Below are 22,592 nucleotides of genomic sequence, written 5' to 3'. Positions count from 1 at the left end.
CAAACCCCCCCACAGCTCATCCCAAAACCCCCTTATGCAGCCCATCCCAAACCCCGCTTTGCAGCCCATCCCAAACTCTCCCCCACGCAGCCCTTCCCAAACCCCTACGCAGCCCTTCCCAAACTCCTACGCAGCCCTGACCAACCCCCCCACATAGCCCTTCCCAATTCCCCCCTACAGCCCATCTCAAACCCCCCACGCAGCCCATCCAACCCCTACGCAACCCATACAAACCCCCCCCACGCCACCCATCCCAAACCCCCCCACGCAGCCCATCCAACCCCTACGCAACCCATCCAAACCCCCCCACGCAGCCCATCCCAAACCCCCCATGCAGCCCATCCAACCCCTACGCAACCCATCCTAAACTCCCCCATGCAGCCCATCCCAAACCCCCCATGCAACCAATCCTAAACCCCCCTACACAGCCCACCCCAAAACCCTCCTACGCAGCCCATCCCAACTCCTTTGCAGCCCATCCCAAAACCCCTCTAAGCAGCCCAACCCAGAATCTCAACACAGTCCATCCCAAAGCCCCCTACGGTGCCCACCCCAAACCCCTAAACAGTCCACCTCAAAGCTGCTACGCAAACCATCCCAAAACCCCACCATGCACTCCCTCCCAAAGAACCCTACTCAGCCTTCCCCAAAACCCCCTACGCAGCCCATACGAAACCCCTACGCAGCCCATATCAAAACCCCTACGCAGACCATACAAAAACCCCTATGCAGACCATACAAAACACCTACGCAGCCCATATCAAAACCCCTACGCAGCCCATACAAAAACCCCTATGCAGCCCATACAAAACACCTACGCAGCCCATATCAAAACCCCTATACAGCCCATATCAAAACCCCTACGCAGCCCACACAAAAACCCCTATGCAGCCCATACAAAACACCTACGCAGCCCATATCAAAACCCCTATGCAGCCCATACAAAACACCTACGCAGCCCATACAAAACACCTACGCAGCCCATACAAAACCCCTACGCAGCCCACATCAAAACACCTACGCAGCCCATACAAAAACACCTACGCAGCCCATATCAAAACCCCTATGCAGCCCATATCAAAACCCCTATGCAGACCATACAAAAACCCCTATGCAGACCATACAAAAACCCCTACGCAGCCCATACAAAACCCCTACACAGCCCATATCAAAACCCCTACGCAGACCATACAAAAACCCCTACGCAGCCCATATCAAAACCCCTATGCAGCCCACACAAAACACCTACGCAGCCCATATCAAAACCCCTGTGCAGCCCATACAAAACACCTACGCAGCCCATATCAAAACCCCTATGCAGCCCATACAAAACACCTACGCAGCCCATACAGAAACCCCTACGCAGCCCATACAAAACACCTACGCAGCCCATACAGAAACACCTACGCAGCCCATACAGAAACCCCTACGCAGCCCATACAAAAACCCCTATGCAGCCCATACAAAACACCTACGCAGCCCATACAAAACCCCTACGCAGCCCATATCAAAACCCCTATGCAGCCCATACAAAAACCCCTACGCAGACCATACAAAACCCCTACACAGCCCATATCAAAACCCCTACGCAGACCATACAAAAACCCCTACGCAGCCCATACAAAACACCTACGCAGCCCATATCAAAACCCCTACGCAGACCATACAAAAACCCCTACGCAGCCCATACAAAACACCTACGCAGCCCATACAAAAACCCCTACGCAGCCCACACAAAACACCTATGCAGCCCATACAAAACATCTACGCAGCCCATATCAAAACCCCTACGCAGACCATACAAAAACCCCTACGCAGCCCATACAAAACACCTACGCAGCCCATACAAAAACCCCTACGCAGCCCATACAAAACACCTACGCAGCCCATATCAAAACCCCTACGCAGACCATACAAAAACCCCTACGCAGCCCATATCAAAACCCCTACGCAGCCCATAGAAAAACTCATATGCAGCCCATACAGAAACCCCTACGCAGCCCATACAAAAACTCCTATGCAGCCCACTCTAAACCCTTGACACAGCTCACCCCAAAATCTCTACACAGACCCCCTCAAAGCCCACTCCAAACTCCCTGCTCATCTTCCTCGGGATATGATCACATTGGGTGATTGGTCCCTATCGAGAGCCAGATAACTGATTCTCTTTGACAGGGTGTATTTAAGATATAGAGATTGCAGAGTAACTTTACAAGGAGTGCTTGAGTTAGATAGGGAGTGATGCTGTGTGTTGTGTGGGCACGTGGCCAAGTGGTTAAGGCATTGGACTAGCTACCTGAAGGTCGTGAGTTCGAGCCCCAGCCGAGGCAACGTGTTGTGTCCTTGAGCAAGGCACTTAATCACACATTGCTCTGCGACGACACTGGTGCCAAGCTGTATGGGTCCTAATGCCCTTCCCTTGGACAACATTGGTGGCATGAAGAGGGGAAACTTGCAGCATGGGTAACTGCTGGTCTTCCATACAACCTTGCCCAGCCCTGCGCCCTGGAGAGTGAAGACTTTCCAGGTGCAGATCCATGGTCTTGCAAGACTAACGGATGCTGTGAGTTGTTTATAAAATCAAGAGGGGAATTGACAAGGTGGGTCATCACAGTCTGTTTCACAGATTAAGGTAGTCTAAAACTAAATGTCATAAATTTAAGAAGTGAGGGGCAAAGGAGATCTGTGAGGCAGGTTTTTCCACAGAGAATAGTGTGTGCAGAGCTGTCAGAGAAAGTGGTAGAAATGTAAACAGTTACAATTTTTATAGTAATTTTTTATGGACAGGTGCATTATCAGGAAAGGTTTCTAACATATAAAACCATAAGACATAAGAGCAGAATTAGGCTATTCAGCCCGTCAAGTCTACTCTGCCATTCCATTATGGCTGATCCCAGATCCCACTCAACTCCACACATCTACCTTAGAATATAGAACATAGAACATGGAATAGTACAGCACATTACAGGCCCTTCAGCCCACAATGTTGTGCCGACCATCAAACCCTGTCTCCAATATAACCCCCCCCACTTTAAATTCCTCCATATACCTGTCTAGTAGTCTCTTAAACTTCACTAGTGTATCTGCCTCCACCACTGACTCAGGCAGTGCATTCCACGCACCAACCACTCTCTGAGTAAAAAGCCTTCCTCTATTATCCCCCTTGAACTTCCCACCCCTTACCTCAAAGCCATGTCCTCTTGTATTGAGCAGTGGTGCCCTGGGGAAGAGGTGCTGGCTATCCACTCTATCTATTCCTCTTATTATCTTGTACACCTCTATCATGTCTCCTCTCATCCTCCTTCTCTCCAAAGAGTAAAGCCCTAAATCTCTGATCATAATGCATACTCTGTAAACCAGGCAGCATCCTGGTAAATCTCCTCTGTACCCTTTCCAATGCTTCCACATCCTTCCTATAGTGAGGCGACCAGAACTGGACACAATGCTCCAAGTGTGGCCTAACCAGAGTTTTATAGAGCTGCATCATTACATCGCGACTCTTAAACTCTATCCCTCGATTTATGAAAGCTAACACCCCATAAGCTTTCTTAACTACCCTATCTACCAGTGAGGCAACTTTCAGGGATCTGTGGGCATGTACCCCGAGATCCCTCTGCTCCTCCACACTACCAAGTATCCTGCCATTTACTTTGTACTCTGCCTTGGAGTTTGTCCTTCCAAAGTGTAGCACCTCACACTTCTCCGGGTTGAACTCCATCTGCCACTTCTCAGCCCACTTCTGCATCCTATCAATGTCTCTCTGCAATCTTCGACAATCCTCTACACAACCACAACACCACCAACCTTTGTGTTGTCCGCAAACTTGCCAACCCACCCTTCTAACCCCACATCCAGGTCGTTAATAAAAATCACGAAAAGTAGAGGTCCCAGAACCGATCCTTGTGGGACACCACTGGTCACAACTCCCCCAATCCGAATGTACTCCCTCCACCACGACCCTCTGCCTTCTACAGGCAAGCCAATTCTGAATCCACCTGGCCAAACTTCCCTGGATTCCATGCCTTCTGACTTTCTGAATAAGCCTAACATGTGGAACCTTGTGAAATGCCTTACTAAAATCCATCCACTAAAATCGAATGTTGAAAGGCATGGACAGAGTGGATGTGGCAAAGTTGTTTCCAATGATGGGGGAGTCTAGTACGAGAGGGTATGACTTCAGTATTGAAGGGCACCCTTTCAGAACAGAAGTGCGAAAAAAATTTTTTTAGTCAGAGGGTGGTGAATCTATGGAATTTGTTGCCACGGGCAGCAGTGGAGGCCAAGTCATTGGGTGTCTTTAAGGCAGAGATTGATAGGTATCTGAGTAGCCAGGCATCAAAGGTTATGGTGAGAAGGCGGGGCAGTGGGACTAAATAGGATAAAATGGATCAGCTCATGACAAAATGGTGAAGCAGACTTGATGGGCCGAATGGCCTATTTCTGCTCCATTGCCTTTGTCTTATGGTCTAGATCACATCCACTGCACTACCCTCATCTATATGCCTGGTCACCTCCTCAAAGAATTCTATCAGGCTTGTTAGACACGATCAGCCCTTCACAAAGCCATGCTGACTGTCGCTGATCAGACCATGATTCTCTAAATGCCCATAGATCCTATCTCTAAGAATCTTTTCCAACAGCTTTCCCACCACAGATGTAAGGCTCACTGGTCTATAATTACCCAGACTATCCCTACTACATTTTTTGAACAAAGGGACAACATTCGCCTCCCTCCAACCCTCCAGTACCATTCCCATGGACAACGAGGACATAAAGATCCTAGCCAGAGGCTCAGCAATCTCTTCCCCCACCTCGTGGAGCAGACTAGGGAATATTCCGTCAGGCCCTGGGGACTTATCTGTCCTAATGTATTTTAACAACTCCAACACCTCCTCTCCCTTAATATCAACATGCTCCAGAACATCAACCTCACTCATATTGTCCTCACCAGTATCAAGTTCCCTCTCATTGGTGAATACCAAAGAGAAATATTCATTGAGGACCTCGCTCACTTCCACAGCCTCCAGGCACATCTTCCCACCTTTATCTCTAATCGGTCCTACCTTCACTCCTGTCATCCTTTTTTTCTTCACATAATTGAAGAATGCCTTGGGGTTTTCCTATACCTTACTCACCAAGGCCTTCTCATGCCCCCTTCTTGCTCTTCTCAGCCCCTTCTTAAGCTCCTTTCTTGCTACCCTATATTCCTCAATAGACGCATCTGATCCTTGCTTCCTAAACCTCATGTATGCTGCCTTCTTCCACTGGACTAGATTTTCCAGCTCACTTGTCACCCATGGTTCCTTCACCCTACCATTCTTTATCTTCCTCACCGGGACAAATTTATCCCTAACATCTGCAAGAGATCTCTAAACATCGACCACATGTCCATAGTACATTTCCTGGCAAAAACATCATCCTAATTCACACCCGCAAGTTATAGCCTTATAGCCTCATAATTTGCCCTTCCCCAATTAAAAATGTTCCTGTCCTCTCTGATTCTATTCTTTTCCATGATAATGCTAAAGGCCAGGGAGCGGTGGTCACTGTCCCCCAGATGCTCACCCACTGAGAGATCTGTGACCTGGCCCGGTTCGTTACCTAATACTATATCTAGTATGGCATTTTCCCTAGTCAGCCTGTCAACATACTGTGACAGGAATCCGTCCTGGACACACTTAACAAACTCTGCCCCATCTAAACCCTTGGAACTAATCAGGTGCCAGTCAATATTAGGGAAGTTAAAGTCACCCATGATAACAACACTGTTATTTTTACACCTTCCCAAAATCTGCCTCCCAATCTGCTCCTCTGCATCTCTGCTGCTACCACAGGGCCTATAGAATACCCCCAGTAGAGTAACTGCTCCCTTCCTGTTCCTGACTTCTACCCATATTGACTCAAAAGAGGATCCTGCTACATTATCCACCCTTTCTTTCTGTAGCTGTAATAGTATCCCTGACCAGTAATGCCACCCCTCCTCCCCTTTTACCCCACCTCTATCCCTTTTAAAGCACTGAAATCCAGGAATATTGAGAATCCATTCCTGCCCTGGTGCCAGCCAAGTCTCTGTAATGGCCACTACACCATAATTCCATGTATGTATCCAAGCTCTCAGTTCATCACCTTTGTTCCTGATGCTTCTTGCACTGAGGTACACACACTTTAGCCCTTCTACCTTACTACCTTTACACCGTTTATTCTGCTTCTCTTTCTCAAAGCCTCTCTATATGTTAGATCTGGCTTTACTCCATGCACTTCTTTCACTGCTCTATTGCTCCGGGTCCCATCCCCTTTGCAAATTAGTTTTCTTGCCATATCCTTTGATGCCCTACCGATCAGGAATATGAGCCTCAGATTTTAATATAGGGAAGAGTAAATATGCAGATATCTCCGTAAATTTAATTCCCACCCCTTGCTGTTCCTCCACATTTAGAATGAACAGAACAAAACAGTTGGACTGAACTAGTTTAATCATCTCAATAAATAATGAAAACAATTAATTAGGTGTCTACAAATTAGTGAATTCAAATGAATCAAGGACAGTGAAACAGACAGGCCAATTGTTTTTGTTCTTGCCATGAGGTCAAAGGAATGGATACTGCCATTTTGTGAAGCTGTTCTGTAACCTCCATTTTGTGAACTATTGGAAAACTGATTCTTACTCTGGAATAATCTAATCAGAGCAATTAAATGTGGACACAAAGAGTTTCTGCTATTGACCTTCTAAACCTGAGATCATTTGCAGATAAGCTGCGTATTGTGGAACATGGCAGTTTTAAAGATGTAATCTCGTTAGCTTGGTCCAGTGTCTGAGTGACCTGGTTAGTATGCTTTGAGCTAGTGTTGAACAGAACAAAAGAAGCTACCCAAGGCATGAAGTTGTGTAGCCCTTAAACTTGAGCCAATAAGGTGTTAAAACTCAGTCAAATAACCCATAGCCAATGATACTGAAATGCAGCATTTGAACTGGTAAGTAATGAATATAAAAGCAGAGGCTTCGAACGCAAAGTAACGACAATTCTGAAAATTAGCCGTCACAAACACGTGTGAATGACCCTACGTGGAACGTGTGCGGAATGGATCAGGACTACGAGGGATTTCTGGCCAGTATAAATTCCTTTGTCGGGGTATTAACTTTACTATTGTTTGACTATTCAGGAGAGTAAGGGAAACCTAGTGGGTGTGCACACAGGTATTTAGAGTATGAATTCACATGAACATAGAACATAGAAATTTACAGCACATCACGGGCCCTTCAGTCCACAATGTTGTGCTGACCATGTAACCTACTCTAGAAACCGCCTAGAATTTCCCTACCGCATGGCGCTCTATTTTTCTAAGCTCCATGTACCTATCCAAGAAGCTCTTTGAAGACCCTATTGTATCAGCTTCCACCACTGCCACTGGCAGTGCATTCCACACACCCACCACCCTCTGTGTGAAAAAATTATCCCTGACAACCCCTTGATACTTATTGCCAAGCACCTTAAAACTAACCCCCTCATGTTAGCCATTTCAGCCCTGGGAAAAAGCCTCTGGCTATCAACACGGTCAATGCCCCTCATTACCTTATATACCTCTATCAGGTCACCTCTCATCCTCCATCGCTACAAGGAAAAAAGGCCAAGTATACTCAAACTATTCTCATAAGGTACGCCCTCCAATCCAGGCAACATCCTTGTAAATCTCCTCTGCACTCTCTTGATAGCAACCACATCCTTCCTGTAGTGAGGTGACTAGAACTGAACACATTACTCCAAGTGAGGTTTGACCAAGGTCTCTTATAGCTGTAACATTACCTCACGGCTCTTGAACTCAATCCCATGGTTGATGAAAGCCAACACACCATATGCCTTCTTAACAACACTGTCGACCTGTGCAGAAGCTTTGAGTGTCCTATCAACATGGACCCCAAGATCTCTCAAATCCTCCACACTGCCAAGAGTCTTACCGGTTATATTATATTCTGTCTTCAAATTGGATCTACCAGAATGAACCTCTTCACACTCATCTGAGTTGAAGTCCATCTGCCACTTCTCAGCCCAGTTCTGCATCCTATTGTTGTCCCGCTGTAACCTCTGACAATCCTCCACACTATCCACAACACCCCCAACCTTTGTATTATCAGCAAACTTACTAACCCACCTTTCTACATGCTTGTTAGTTTAGACAATAAAGGTATTGTCAGTAATCACAGATTCTCTGTGCCTCTCTGATCATTATTACTAAGGAATAATCCTTGTAACAAGTGGTTGAATGCTGAAGCGTTGAAACCAAAGAACTGTAACATGGTTTTTCAGATTGTTCCTCTCTTACCTTGCCAAGTGCATGATAGCTTCAGTGATGTTGGCACCAGTGAAGGCACTGCATTCATAGAAGATCATATTGGATTCCTGTAAAAAGGGTTTCAGTTAGATTGAATCTGCTCTAAAACGTACACAGAGACCCATCAAATCCAGTCAAAGCCCACATCCCTCCAGCTTCTCCCATTATTCCCAATCCAGCTCTATGAATTCATGGAGAATGCTTAGAGAATTAATGGCACCTAATGGCAACTCCTTTGCGTGCATCTTCAGAAACAGCTCTATTTCCATCTTTCATATCTCTATTCTTCCCTTTCAAAGGTTCTTTTGAAGACCCTGACCTGGAGTTACATAGTGACCACGGTTCTTTGTGGGAATAGGACCTGCTTTCGGGGTTTCACGACTGACAGTTGTCCGGCACGCCAAGGGCACAGGCTAATAAGAGTCCGCCTTCAGAGGGCTGAGATCTCGTGGTTACGGAGACTGGTGGATTGAAGGTCGATGTCCGGGCAGGAGATTGGTGTGTCGTGGGAGTTGGAAGATATACGGCTGTGTGCCCAGAGAGCTGAGATCTTTGGGCACAGAGCTCAGAAAAAGCGACGCAATGGACTTTTAACATCGTAAGTCAGCGAGTTGTTTGTTATGTCTCCCCTCTCGCTGTGAAATGGAGACATCTCTTTCTTCCTTATTAGGGAGAGACAGAGCCTGTGGTATGTCGAATACTGGGTGAACGAGTAGTCTTTGGGTTACTGCAAGTCTGTGTCTTTGCTCACATTTGAATGCTCAGTGGTGGGTGCTGATGCTTTTTTTTGCCCATGGGGCATGGGGGAGGGGGGGATCGTTTTTTGCTGTCTCTTATGTGTAGGAGGGAGGGGAGCTGGGGGGACTTTGGGGTTCTAACATTTAACTATCATTCATTTTTTTTTGTAGATGGTTGCAAAGAAAAAGCATTTCAGGATGTATACTGTGTACATTTCTCTGACATTAAATGTACCTTTGGAACCTTGGAACATTGGATGGTCAAGGGCCAGTTAAAGACTCCTTAAAACTAATTACTGTATACTATTCACCTCAACCACTTCTGAATTCTACGACAGGAACAGTTGTATTTCTCTCAAATTCTCTGCAGGAGATAATTTCCCAAGAATCAGAATTATTATGACAAGGAAGAAATGATGGAGGATCAGAAGATTAGAAGATGTGTAGAAGTCCCTAAAATAGAACCCAGTGAAAACCCTTGAACAGATTTACATTCAAGATTTACCCAATGTGGATTTGAAATTATGTCCAATCCCATGTCCAAAATTTTAAATATCGAATATTAATTGCCCAATAGTAAAATCCAAAGTTCGGCAATGCCAGGCCACCCTCCTTTTCAGACTTCTGTAAATGTCTTTTACCTAACCTAGGATTTTTATCCTGCCATATATATGAAGAAATTTTAGAATCAACATTATCAAAAAAGGATTTCGGAATAAAGATTGGCACCGCTTGAAATAAATATAAGAATTTAGGTAAAATAATCATCTTGATAGTATTGATCGACTTATCAATGACAGAGACATTGGTGACCATTTAGCAAACATAGAAACATAGAAACATAGAAAATAGGTGCAGGAGTAGGCCATTCGGCCCTTCGAGCCTGCACCGCCATTTATTATGATCATGGCTGATCATCCAACTTAGAACACCGCCCCAGCCTTCCCTCCATACCCCCTGACCCCTGTAGCCACAAGGGCCATATCTAACTCCCTCTTAAATATAGCCAATGAACTGGCCTCAACTGTTTCCTGTGGCAGAGAATTCCACAGATTCACCACTCACTGTGTGAAGAAGTTTTTCCTAATCTCGGTCCTAAAAGGCTTCCCCTCTATCCTCAAACTGTGACCCCTCGTTCTGGATGTTTAAACAGATGTTTAATCTGACATTTAAAGGTAAAACATTAGCCTTAAATAAATCCTTGTGCTTTTTTGCAATTTCAACCCCTAAATAAGTGAAATAGTTGGTAACCAATCTAAATGGTAAACAACCATATATCGGAACCTGCATATTCAGCGGAAACAGTTCACTCTTATTAAGGTTCAATTTATAACCAGAAAAATTACTAAACTGAGCCAACAAGGATAAACTGCAGGAATGGATTTCTCAGGATTGGAAATATATAAGTAACAAATCGTCTGCATATAATGATAACCTTTGTATCTCATTCCCACGGGTAATACCAAGAATATTAGTTGAATCTCGAATAGCAGTTGCTAAAGGTTCTAGAGCAATATCAAATAATAATGGACTAAGAGGACATCCCTGCCTAGTACCCCGAAATAAGTGAAAAAAGGGAGATCAAACCAACAGAATAGAAAATAATCTTTGCTCTTTCTAAATTGTATAAACAAATGGATAATCCAATAGTTAAATATACTTTATGAATATGGTTTCAATTTCAAAAATTCTAGTAAGTCCTATTATATCTAATTTTTTTTCCAACCCTCTATTATGGATCAAGCCTATTTGGTTTGGAAATCCAAAGGTATATTACGATTTTGTGATCTATTTTTGGATAATTGTTTCATATCCTTTGAACAATTATCTAATAAATATAATTTGCCTAGATCCCATTTCTTTAGATATTTACAGATAAGAAACTTTTTAAATACTGTTCTTCCTACCTTTCTGAATCTACATCCAACAGATATTTTGGAAAAAATTTTGGATTTAAGTCCTTTTCAGAAAGGTGTAATAGCAACTATTTATAATATAATTATGAAAATACGTCCAGACTTATCTAATAAAATTAAGAATGATTGGGGAAGGGAACTTAAGCTTACTTTACCTATTGAAAAATGGGAAAAAAATTCTTCAATTAGTTAATTCGTCCTCTATATGTGCTAAACATGTGCTGATACAGTTTAAAGTAGTACATAACGCCCACATGTCTAAGGATAGATTAGCTTGTTATTTTTCTCATATAAATCCTGTACGTGATAGGTGTCACTCTGAGATAGTTTCTTTAACTCATATGTTTTGGTCATATCCTTTGTGAAAAAATACTGGAAAGATATCTTTGATATTATTTCAACTGTTCTGAGTCACCCTATTACTGCAATTTTTGGTTTACCAATGATAGAACCAAATCATTTAACCTCTTCAGCTCGTCAGATCATTGCATTTCTTACATTAATGGCTAGAAGATCCATTTTGCTGAATTGGAAAGAGATTAATCCTCCCACCACATTTCATTGGTTTTCTCAAACTATGTTGTGTTTAAATTTAGAAAAAATTAGAAGTGTCATTTATGATCCTTCTATAAAATTCGAAAAGACTTGGAGGCCATTTATTCAACACTTCTATATGATGTAATTTGATCTTTTCCAAACCTATCCTATTACTTTCAAATATATGGAGAGGGGAGCAGAGTTAATGACACTAATGGTTCTATTTGACGTAACACAATAGCCCATGTCTTTTTACTTTCTTTAGTTTAGTTTAGTTGATTAGTATTGTTTAGATTAGTATTTTTGGGGGGTATTTTGTTTTTTTTTTCTTTTTTCATGTTACTTCTGCATTTTTTTTCTCATATTATATTCGTATTTTGTACGATTTTGGGAGGTTCAATATCCATGTGCTAACTGAGCTTATATTTATATATGCTAATTATTAATGTAATCCCAATAGCTTTGTTTTAATACTATGTTATGTTTAACATTTTGATATTAACAAAAAGATTGGAAAAGAAGATGTGTAGAGTTAGAAACTGCAAGGGCAAAAACACCCTGATAGGATTTACAGTATATATAGGCCCACAAACTGTAAACAATATGTAGGGCACAAATTACAATGGGAGATAGAAAAGGCATGTAAAAAGGACGGTTACCATGATCATGGGGGAATTCAATATGCAAGCAGATTGGGAAAAGCTGATTGGTGCTGGATCCTGAGAAAAGGAGATTGATTTTTAGGGCAGCTTTCAGTTGAGCCCACTAAGATAAATCTAGATTGTGTGTTCTGTAATGAACCAGATTTGATTAGGGAGCTTAAGGAAAGGAACCTTTAGGAGACAGTGATCATAATATGATAGAATTCACCCTGCAGTTTGAGAGAGATACGCTAAAATCAAATGTATTAATATTACATAGAAACCCTACAGCACAATACAGGCCCTTCAGCTCACAATGCTGTGCCGAACATGTCCCTACCTTAGAAATTACTAGGCTTACCCATAGCCCTCTACTTTTCTAAGCTCCATGTACCTATCCAGGAGTCTCTTAAAAGACCCTATCGTATCCGCCTCCACCACTGTTGCTGGCAGCCTATTCCACGTACTTATCACTCTCTGCGTAAAAACTTACCCCTGACATCTCCTCTGTACCTGCTTCCAAGCACCTTAAAACTGCGTCCCTGGGAAAAAGCCTCTGACTATCCACACGATCAATGCTTCTCATCATCTCATCTCTTATCCTCCATCCAAGGAGAAAAGGCCGAGATCACTAAACCTATTCTTGTTTTTTGTAATTTATTTTTTATTGAAGTTCATCATCAAACAAACATTTCCATAAGATGTATTTCAGATATTGTACATATATATCATATAGTCACATTTGCCACAAATCTCCACATAATATTTATCTCAGGTATACACTTATAGAAAAGAGGAAAGAAAGAACAAGCAAAAGGAGAAAACTATGTACAAGTAGGGAGTGATCTTTTTTTTTACAACCTATTCATTGACTTAGACCATAAGACCATAAGACAAAGGAGCAGAAGTCAGCCATTCGGCCCATCGAGTCTGCTCTGCCATTTTATCATGAGCTGATCCATTCTCCCATTTAGTCCCACTCCCCCACCTTCTCACCATAACCTTTGATGCCCTGGCTACTCAGATACCTATCAATCTCTGCCTTAAATACACCCAATGACTTGGCCTCCACTGCCACCCATGGCAACAAATTCCATAGACTCACCACCCTCTGACTAAAAAAATTCCTTCACATTTCTGTTCTGAATGGGCACCCTTCAATCCTTAAGTCATGCCCTCTCGTACTAGACTCCCCCATCATGGGAAACAACTTTGCCACATCCACTCTGTCCATGCCTTTCAACATTCGAAATGTTTCTATGAGGTCTCCCCTCATTCTTCTAAACTCCAAGGAATACAGTCCAAGAGCGAACAAACGTTCCTCATATGTTAACCCTCTCATTCCCAGAATCATTCTAGTGAATCTTCTCTGTACCCTCTCCAACATCAGCACTTGTGAGAATAAAATCAGGCCTATGAGGTGTTATGTAGTTAAACCATTTTTCCCAGTATGAATCAAACTGTTCCAACTTATGATTAACAGATGCTGTTATTTTCTCCATTTTGTAAATGTCCATTGTAATTTCCAACCATGCATTTAAAGTTGGGCTCTCCTGTGATAACCATTTCCTGGTAAGAGTCTTTTTACCAGCCACCAGCAGTATATTCATTAAATATTTATCTCTTTTCAACCATTCTTGAGGTATATATCCAAAATATATGGTCCTACTTCCTAAGGGTATTTCACATTTAAAGATGTCTTGTAGGGCATTGTGTATCCCACTCTAATATTCCTTGATAACGGGGCATTCCCAGAAAATATGATAATGGTTTGCATTTTGATTTCCACAATTTCTCCAGCAAACAGGGGGTTACTATCATAATGAGATTTCTGAGAGGGTGTAATAAAATATCTTATCAAGTTTTTCCACCCGGACTCCCTCCATTTCTGTGAACTGGTACACTTCCATTGATACCTCCATATTATTGTCCATTCTTCCTCAGATATTATTATTCCTCCTTCCTTCTCCCATTTTGTTTTAATGTATGAAGTCAAATGTGTTTTAAGATTTGACAAACCTTTATACACACTTGAAATGATTCTACTACCATTATCTGAATTAAATGCTTTTCTAAATAGCTCTATCAAACATGTACTTGCCTTGGTTACATTTTTAACCCTCCTATTAACATACTGTCGAATCTGTAAATACTGATAAAAGTCTTGTTTTTCTAAAAAGTGTTTCGCTTTAAGCATTTCAAAGCTGACCAGTGTTCCTTCCTTCATTATATTGTGAAGAACTGTTATTTCTTTAGCTGTCCAGTCCCTAGGTCTGGCATCCAGTTTATTTGGCATAAAATCTGAGTCAGATGCACACTATTTAAGAATTGCAATATCTCCCCCTAGTTTATATTCTTCTGTAACAGTTTTCCATATTTTCAGGTTCCATTTCACCCATGGGTTATCAATAGTATTTATGTACCTTTGTAGGTTGTTATCAGCCAAAATTGCCTGTATGGGGATGGGAAGTATCCCTCCTCAATGTTTTTCCATCAAGCGTCACATGATGGGTTGCACCAGCATATCATGGCTCTCAACTGTGCTGCAAAATAATAATCTCTAAGAGAAGGTAGGCCCCATCCCCCATTTTCCTTGGCTAATTGCAAAGTTTTGAGACAAACTCTAGGCCTTTTACCTTGCCATATATATCTTGATAACATTTTGTTCCATTCATTGAATTGATTTTGATTAATCTCTATTGGTAGGGTCTGAAAGAGATATAATAGCCTGGGCACTATATTCATTTTAATAGTTTCAATCCTTGAACTGTGACTCAAAAAAAGAATTAGGTTCCATGTTGTTATATCTTCCTTAATTTTTTATATAAAGGCTGATAATTGCATTCTGATAATTTTGCCAAATTTTTTGGCATAATGGTGCCAAATATTTGACAGACTCTGTTTGCCATGCCCAAGGATATCTACTTTCAATTTCTCTTGGTGGGCTATAGTTATATGAAAGTAATTGGGTTTTATCTATGTTGATCTTGTATCCTGATAATTGACCATATTGTTCAAAGGATTGCATCAATTTAGGTAAAGAGTATGTTAGTTGCCCTAGATAGATCAAAATGTCATCCGCGTAAAAGGCCAATTTATGGTCTGTCCCTTTAATAGTAATTTCCCTGATGTCTTCATTTTGTCTGATACATTGAGCTAATGGTTCTAGATATACTGCGAAGAGTAGAGGTGACCATGCACAACCCTGGCTCGTGCCCCTTTTTAGGGTAAAACTATTTGATAAATATCCATTGATTTTAATCCTAGCAGTAGGGTTGTCATATAGTGCCTGTATAGTTTTAATAATTGTGTCATGTAAACCAAATCTATGTAAAACTCTGTGAAGAAAATTCCAATTAACAGAATCAAATGCCTTTTCAGTGTCCACGCTTATCACTATTGCTTCGATTTTATTTTTTGTATGTGATCCATAATGTGAAGTCTTGTGCTTGGCATTGTTGTATAAAACCTGTCTGATCCTTATGCATCAGTATGGGTAGAAATTCTTCTAATCGTTTGGCCATGATGGAGGTAAATAATCTATAATCTACATTAAGAATGGGTATTGGTCTAAATGACCCACATTCCATTTTATCCATGCCTTCTTTTGGAATAGCTGAGATTATCTCTTCCTTCCAGCTGGGGAGCATTTGTGCCTTTTTTAGAGCCCAGTTCAGTGTGGGGAGTAAGACAGGAATAAACTCATTTTTAAATTCTTTGTACCACTCTGCCATATACCCATCTGATCCTGGTGACTTGCTTAATTTAAGCCCACTCATTGCAACTTTTAGTTCAACTTCAGTTATGTCAGCAGTCATCGTTCTATTTTGTTCTTCGCTTAAAGTGGGTAACTCTAGAGAATTCAGGAAGGTGTCAATTTGGGTTATGTTTCCCCCTGGAACTTTGGAATATAGAGTTTTGAAAAACACTTCAAAAGCTTCTTGAATTTCACTTAGCTTATTTTTTTTTTATCATTTTTGTTCTTGGATCCCTAATTCTATGAATTGTATTTTCTGCTATCTTTTTTACCAATTTCCACACCAGTATGTTCATAGACTTAGATCCACTTTCATAACGTCTCTGTTTCAGAAACATTAAAATTTTCCTGATTTCTTGCGTAGCCAAACTATTAATTTCATTCCTATTTTTAAAAATTTCCTCTTATGTATCCTGTGCCAAATTCAATTTGTGTTTTTTTTCTAGTTCCTTCAGCCTATTTTGTAATTCCTCTAATGTTTTATTCCTTATTTTTTTCTTATATGAAGATACTGCTATAATTTTCCATCTTAAGACAGCCTTTAGAGTATCTCATAGAATGGGAAGTGAAACCTCTCCATTATCATTGAATTCTAAGTAAAGACCAATTTGTTTTTTAATTTGTTCCTTAAAGTAGGGATCATTGAGTAGACTTGAATTTAGTTTCCAAATAGTATCCTTTGGTTGTAGGTCAAAATCAACAGATAAATATATAGGTGCATGGTCACTTACATCTATTGTCCCAATTCCACAGGTGATTATTTTGTCTTTGTCTTTTCCAAATGTTATGAAATAGTCTATTCTTGTATATACAGAATGAGGGGCAGAATAATGAGTGTAATCCCTTCTGTCAGGGAAAAGGTCCCTCCATATATCAATTAGACCAATATCCTCAAAAAGTATATTCACTTATTTGTGTAAGGATTTTGTTTCATAGGTTTTTCTATTGGAAGAATCTAACTTTGGTTGTAATTGTAAATTTAAGTCTCCCCCACATATCAGGAGACCTTCTGTTTCCGTTACCATAATATTAGTAATTTTCTGAAAGAAACTAATATCACTTTTTGGGGGTGCATATTTATTCAATAGAGTAACCAGAATATATCTGCCCTCCTTATCTCCCATTTCAAATACTTTTTCAAAATTTAGCTTGCTTGAGATAAGAATAGCAACTCCTCTCCTATGTTCTGATTTATATGAGGAGAAAAACAAATTAATGAAGCCCATTCTCTTTAGTTTTCCATGCTCGTTATCACTTAAGTGAGTTTCCTATAAATATACTACATGGGCTTGTTCTCTTTTTATTTTGGATAGAATTTTACTGTGTTTGATTGGATTCAACAGCCCATTGACATTAAAAGAAATGAATTTTACCTTGTCCTTATCCATGTGTATTTATCTGTCAATATATCATTGAAATTAGCAGAATAAAACTTAATCAATCTACTGCCTGAACAAATAAGAACCAAGAAATGCGAATAATAAAAAAAAGGCAACGAAGGTGTGATTGCAAGGCTGAGGTCTCTAGTAGATGACCCTGGGCTGAGCTGGAGGAAATGCCTAGATGTGGGGGATAGTCTCTCCTACCTGTGAGTTGGGGGCCCCCATTACAGGACCCATAAAAGTAAGTGAACAAGTCTATGTTCATTACACAGAAAAGATTTCCCTGTGTATTCCTCCCATATATATATTCTGATTTAGGTGGGAAAAAAAGAGTGAATGAATGAATAAAAAAAAAGAGTAATATAAAATCTACATTATAATAAGTACTTCTTGAGATAGGTATAGCACCGTCTATTTTTGCTTCCGTTTAGCTTATCAACACTTTTAAAGTTAGCCAAACCTTATGGCTCTTCTGGAGGGGGTGAGGGCTGTCTTCGGAAAACTCAACAGTCTCTTCCTGATATTCTTCTCTCGCCCTCCTCCTGTCCCCTGCTTTCTTGGTTCTCTTACTATTTCCCAAGCAGATCGGGATAACTGCTCAGCCAGGCTTTCCCTCGGTTTGATCACACTGACGGGCATCCCTCTGTTCATGTCTGTAGTCTCCTCTTCCACTGTCTGATACAGTTGCATCCCACCTTCATAAAACACTCACAGTTTAGCAGGGTACAGAGCTTGGAATCTAATCTTTCCTTGCTTTAATATTCGCTTTACTTCGGAGTATTCCTTATGTTTCTGCAGGACCGCTGGGGGGTAACCTTGATCAAAATTTCCCATTCAAAAACACCCTCTTCTTCCCAGGCCTTTTGTAGAATCTCTGCCTTGGTATTGCATCGAAGGAATCTAATTACTACTGAGTGTGGCTTATCTTCTCTGTCTCCAATAGGCCTCGGGATGAGCACACGATGTGCCCTCTCTAGTTCAAGCTCCATGGTGAAGGGAATCTCCAGTGCGTCCCACAGCAACTTTCCTACAAACTCCATCATAGACAAACCCTCCCCTCCTTCAGGAACATTGTATATCCTGATATTTTTCCGTCGTGATCTTCCCTCCTGGTCAAGCAGTTTACTTTCTTGTTGATTTAATATTTTTATCATCTTTCTTAGTATCCGTTCCACGTTTTGCACACTATCTTCCACCTTCTCAATTCGTGCTTCTGTCACCACTATTTTTTGATTGACGTTGGCGAGCTCTGACTTGATATCATTTAGTTACTGTTTTATGTCTTTTTGGAATCCCCGTGTCTCTTCCAGAATTTTTATCATATTTGCCGCTTCGCCTGAACGAGTCCCATCGTCAGCCTCGCTATCACGCACTCATGTAGGCAAGCCACTCATTGCACCCCTTTCGTCCACAGGCTCTGCAGTGATGCTTTTTTTTAATCTCCATTCTTTCTCCCCATTCTTGCCCCCTTATCAATTCAGATATTTTCGAAAGATCTTATATTTGATAGATTAATGGGGCAAAATATATGTTTTTCTGGAGGAGCTATTGATTTAAGCTGCCATTCTAGACAATGACATCACCGGAAACCCACTCAAGGCATGCTCCCCAATCCAGGCAACACCCTTGTAAATCTCCTCTGCACCCTTTCTGTAGTTTCCAATCCTTCCTGTAGTGAGGTAATCCACAACCAGCTCCTTTGTTTTCGCGGTATTGAGTGAGAAGTTGTTTTCTTGACACCACTGTGTCAGAGAGATGACTTCTTCCCTGTAGGCCATCTCATTATTGTTTGAGATAAAGCCAATAAACATAGTGTCATCGGCAAATTTAATTAGAAGATTAGAGCTGGGGGTGGCAACACAGTCGTGGGTATACAGGGAGAAAAGGAGCGGACTTAGTACACAGCTCTGAGGGGCTCCTGTGTTGAGAGTCAGAGGGGTGGAGGTAATGGAGCCCACTCTTACCACCTGCTGGTGATCTGACAGGAAGTTCAGGATCCAGCTACAGAAGACAGGGTGAAGGCTGAAGTCTCTGAGCTTCCTGTCAAGTCTGGATGGATTATGGTGTTCAATGCTGAACTGTAGTCCAAGAACAGCATTCTCACATAAGTATCCTTCTTCTCCAGATGTGTCAGGGCGCTATGTAGGGCAGAGGCTATTGCGTCAACTGTCGATCGGTTGTGTCGGTAGGCTAATTGTAGGGGGTCCAGTGTGGGTGGTAGCAAGCTACGGATGTAGTCCTTGACCAGCCTCTCAAAGTACTTGCTTATTATTGAGGTGAGTGCGACAGGACGCCAGTCATTCGGACATGTTACCTTGGTCTTTTTTGGTACAGGGACAATGGTGGATAATTTGAAGCAGGAGGGCAATCTACACTGGGAGAGGGAAAGATTTAAAGTGTCTGTAAACACACCTGCCAGTTGTGCTGCACACATCCTGAATACTCGCACTGGGATGCTGTCCGGTCCCGCAGCCTTGCGACTGTCCACTCATTGGAAACATCTGTCTACCTCAGCCTCAGAGATGACCAGGTTGCAGTTCCTAGCGGTGGCTTTCCTCGGAGGCTCAGAGTTAGTGACATCGAACCGAGTGTAAAAGCAATTGATCTCGTCTGGAAGAGAGGCCGCGATGTTGGTGGCACCACAACGTTTGGCTTTGAAGTCTACGATGGTATTCAGCCCTCGCCACAAGTTATGTGTGCTATTCGTTGTGAACCTTGACTCGATCTTGTCCCTGTATTGTTGTTTTGCAGCCTTGATAACTTTGCGCAGATCATAGCTGCTTTTCTTGAGCTCCTGCTGATTGCCGACAACATAAGCTCTGTGCCACGTGGTAAGTGCTGCTCACACAGAGCTATTGATCCAGGGTTTCTGATTCAGGAAGACCTTGACTGACTTCAGAGGACAACATCGTTGATGCACTTCCGGATGAAGCATGTGACTCCATCCGTGAACTCGGAGACATCCTCATCATGGAAGACATTCCAGTCGACGTCGTCGAAGCAGTCCTACAGCATGGAGGCCGATTGGTCAGATCGACAGTGGACGGCTTTAACTATGGCCGCCTCTTGTTTCAGCTTCTGCCTGTACGTCGACAGAAACAGGATTGAAGAGTGATCTGATTTCCCAAAAGCTGGGCAAAGGAGAGCTTTGTAAGCATCGCGGAAGGGAGGACAAGCTAGCTCACAGTTAGTTTTTACAATGTCTCCTGAGATGGTGACGTGCCTCTCACATGAGATGTGGCAGTCTTGGGGGATCTCCCCTCTCCCGCAGAGTCACATCTGCCAGAAGTGCATGCAGCTGGGCGATCTGGAAGACCATGTAAGGAATCTGGAGAAGCAGCTGGATGACCTTCGACTGGTAAGGGAGAATGAGGCAGTCATGGATGAGAGCTACAGGGAGGTAGTCACACCTAGGCTGTCGGGAGCAGGTTGTTGGGTGACAGTCAGAGGGGGGAAAGTGAAGGTGAGCAGACAGGTAGTGCAGAACACTCCTGTAGCCATTCCCCTGAATAATAAGTTTACCGTCCTGGATACTGTTGGCGGGGACGACCGACCAGGTGTGAGCCACGATGGCAGGGGCTCCGGCACTGAGTCTGACCCGGTGGTGCAGAAGGGTGGGACGGAGAAGAGGAGAGCTGTCGTCATTGGAGACTCTATAGTCAGGGGAGCAGACAGGAGATTTTGTGGACGTGAGAAGGACACCCGCATGGTTTGTTGCCTCCCGGGTGCCAGGGTCCGGGATGTCTCTGACTGGGTGCACGACATCCTGGTACGAGAGGGAAAGCAACCAGAAGTCGTGATACATGTTGGTACCAACGACATAGGCAGGAAGAGGGATAAGGTCCTGAAGTGTGAGTTTTGGGAACTAGGCAGAAGGCTGAAGAACAGGACCTCAAGGGTGGCGTTCTCAGGATTGCTGCCAGTGCTACGTGACAGTGATGGTAAGAATTGGAGGAGATGGCAGTTGAATGTGTGGCTGAGGAGTTGGTGCAGGGAGCAGGGTTTTAGATTTTCAGATCATTGGGATCTCTTCTGGGGAAGCTGGGACCTGTACAGATTGAATGGATTGCACCTGAACTCCAGGGGGAGCAATATCCTTGCAGGTAGGTTTGCTAGCATGGTTCGGGAGGGTTTAAAGTAATTTGCGAGTGGGATGGGACCCAGAGCGATAGAGCAGTGAAAGAAGTGCATGGAGTAAAGCCAGATCTAACATACAGAGAGGCTTTGAGGAAAGAGAAGCAGAATAAATGGTGTAAAGACAGTAAGGTAGAAGGGCTGAAATGTGTGTACCTCAATGCAAGAAGCATCAGGAACAAAGGTGATGAACTGAGAGCTTGGATACATACATGGAATTATGATGTAGTGGCCATTACAGAGACTTGGCTGGCACCAGGGCAGGAATGGATTCTCAATATTCCTGGATTTCAGTGCTTTAAAAGGGATAGAGAGGGCAGAAAAAGGGGAGGAGGGGTGGCATTACTGGTCAGGGATACTATTACAGCTACAGAAAGGGTGGGTAATGTAGCAGGATCCTCTTTTGAATCAATATGGGTGGAAGTCAGGAACAGGATGGGAGCAGTTACTCTATTGGGGGTATTCTATAGGCCCCCTGGTAGCAGCAGAGATACAGAGGAGCAGATTGGGAGGCAGATTTTGGAAAGATGCAAAAATAACAGTGTTGTTATCATGGGTGACTTTAACTTCCCTAATATTGATTGGCACCTGATTAGTTCCAAGGGTTTAGATGGGGCAGAGTTTGTTAAGTGTGTCCAGGATGGATTCCTGTCACAGTATGTGGACAGGCCGACCAGGGGGAATGCCATACTAGATCTAGTACTAGGTAATGAATCGGGTCAGGTCACAGATCTCTCAGTGGGTGAGCATCTGGGGGACGGTGACCACCACTCCCTGGCCTTTAGCATTATCATGGAAAAGGATAGAATCAGAGAGGACAGGAACATTTTTAATTGGGGAAAGGCAAATTATGAGGCTATAAGGCCAGAACTTGCGGGTGTGAATTGGGATGACGTTTTTGCAGGGAAATGTACTGTGGACATGTGGTCAATGTTTAGGGGTCTCTTGCAGGATGTTAGGGGTAAATTTGTCCCGGTGAGGAAGATAAAGAATGGTAGGGTGAAGGAACCATGGGTAACAAGTGAGGTGGAAAATCTAGTCAGGTGGAAGAAGGCAGCATACATGAGGTTTAGGATGCAAGGATCAGATGGGTCTATTGAGAAATATAGGGAAGCAAGAAAGGAGCTTAAGAAGGGGCTGAGAAGAGCAAGAAGGGGGCA

General features: G+C 42.7%; 1 protein-coding gene across 1 annotated transcript in view; it reads right to left on the bottom strand.

The window, feature by feature from the left end:
• cracr2aa (calcium release activated channel regulator 2Aa) overlaps positions 1–22,592 on the bottom strand; it is a 159,689-nt gene that overhangs the window by 3,525 nt on the left and 133,572 nt on the right. The window contains exon 17 of the mRNA XM_072269306.1: positions 8,320–8,396. Coding sequence (XP_072125407.1) covers positions 8,320–8,396 — 77 coding nt within the window. The remainder of the gene's footprint in view (positions 1–8,319; positions 8,397–22,592) is intronic.

This window comes from Mobula birostris, chromosome 9 (genome assembly GCF_030028105.1).
Source record: "Mobula birostris isolate sMobBir1 chromosome 9, sMobBir1.hap1, whole genome shotgun sequence".
Taxonomy (NCBI): Eukaryota; Metazoa; Chordata; class Chondrichthyes; order Myliobatiformes; family Myliobatidae; genus Mobula; species Mobula birostris.
The sequence above is the reverse complement of the archived record's forward strand: the minus strand, read 5'-3'. Positions and strand labels throughout refer to the sequence as shown.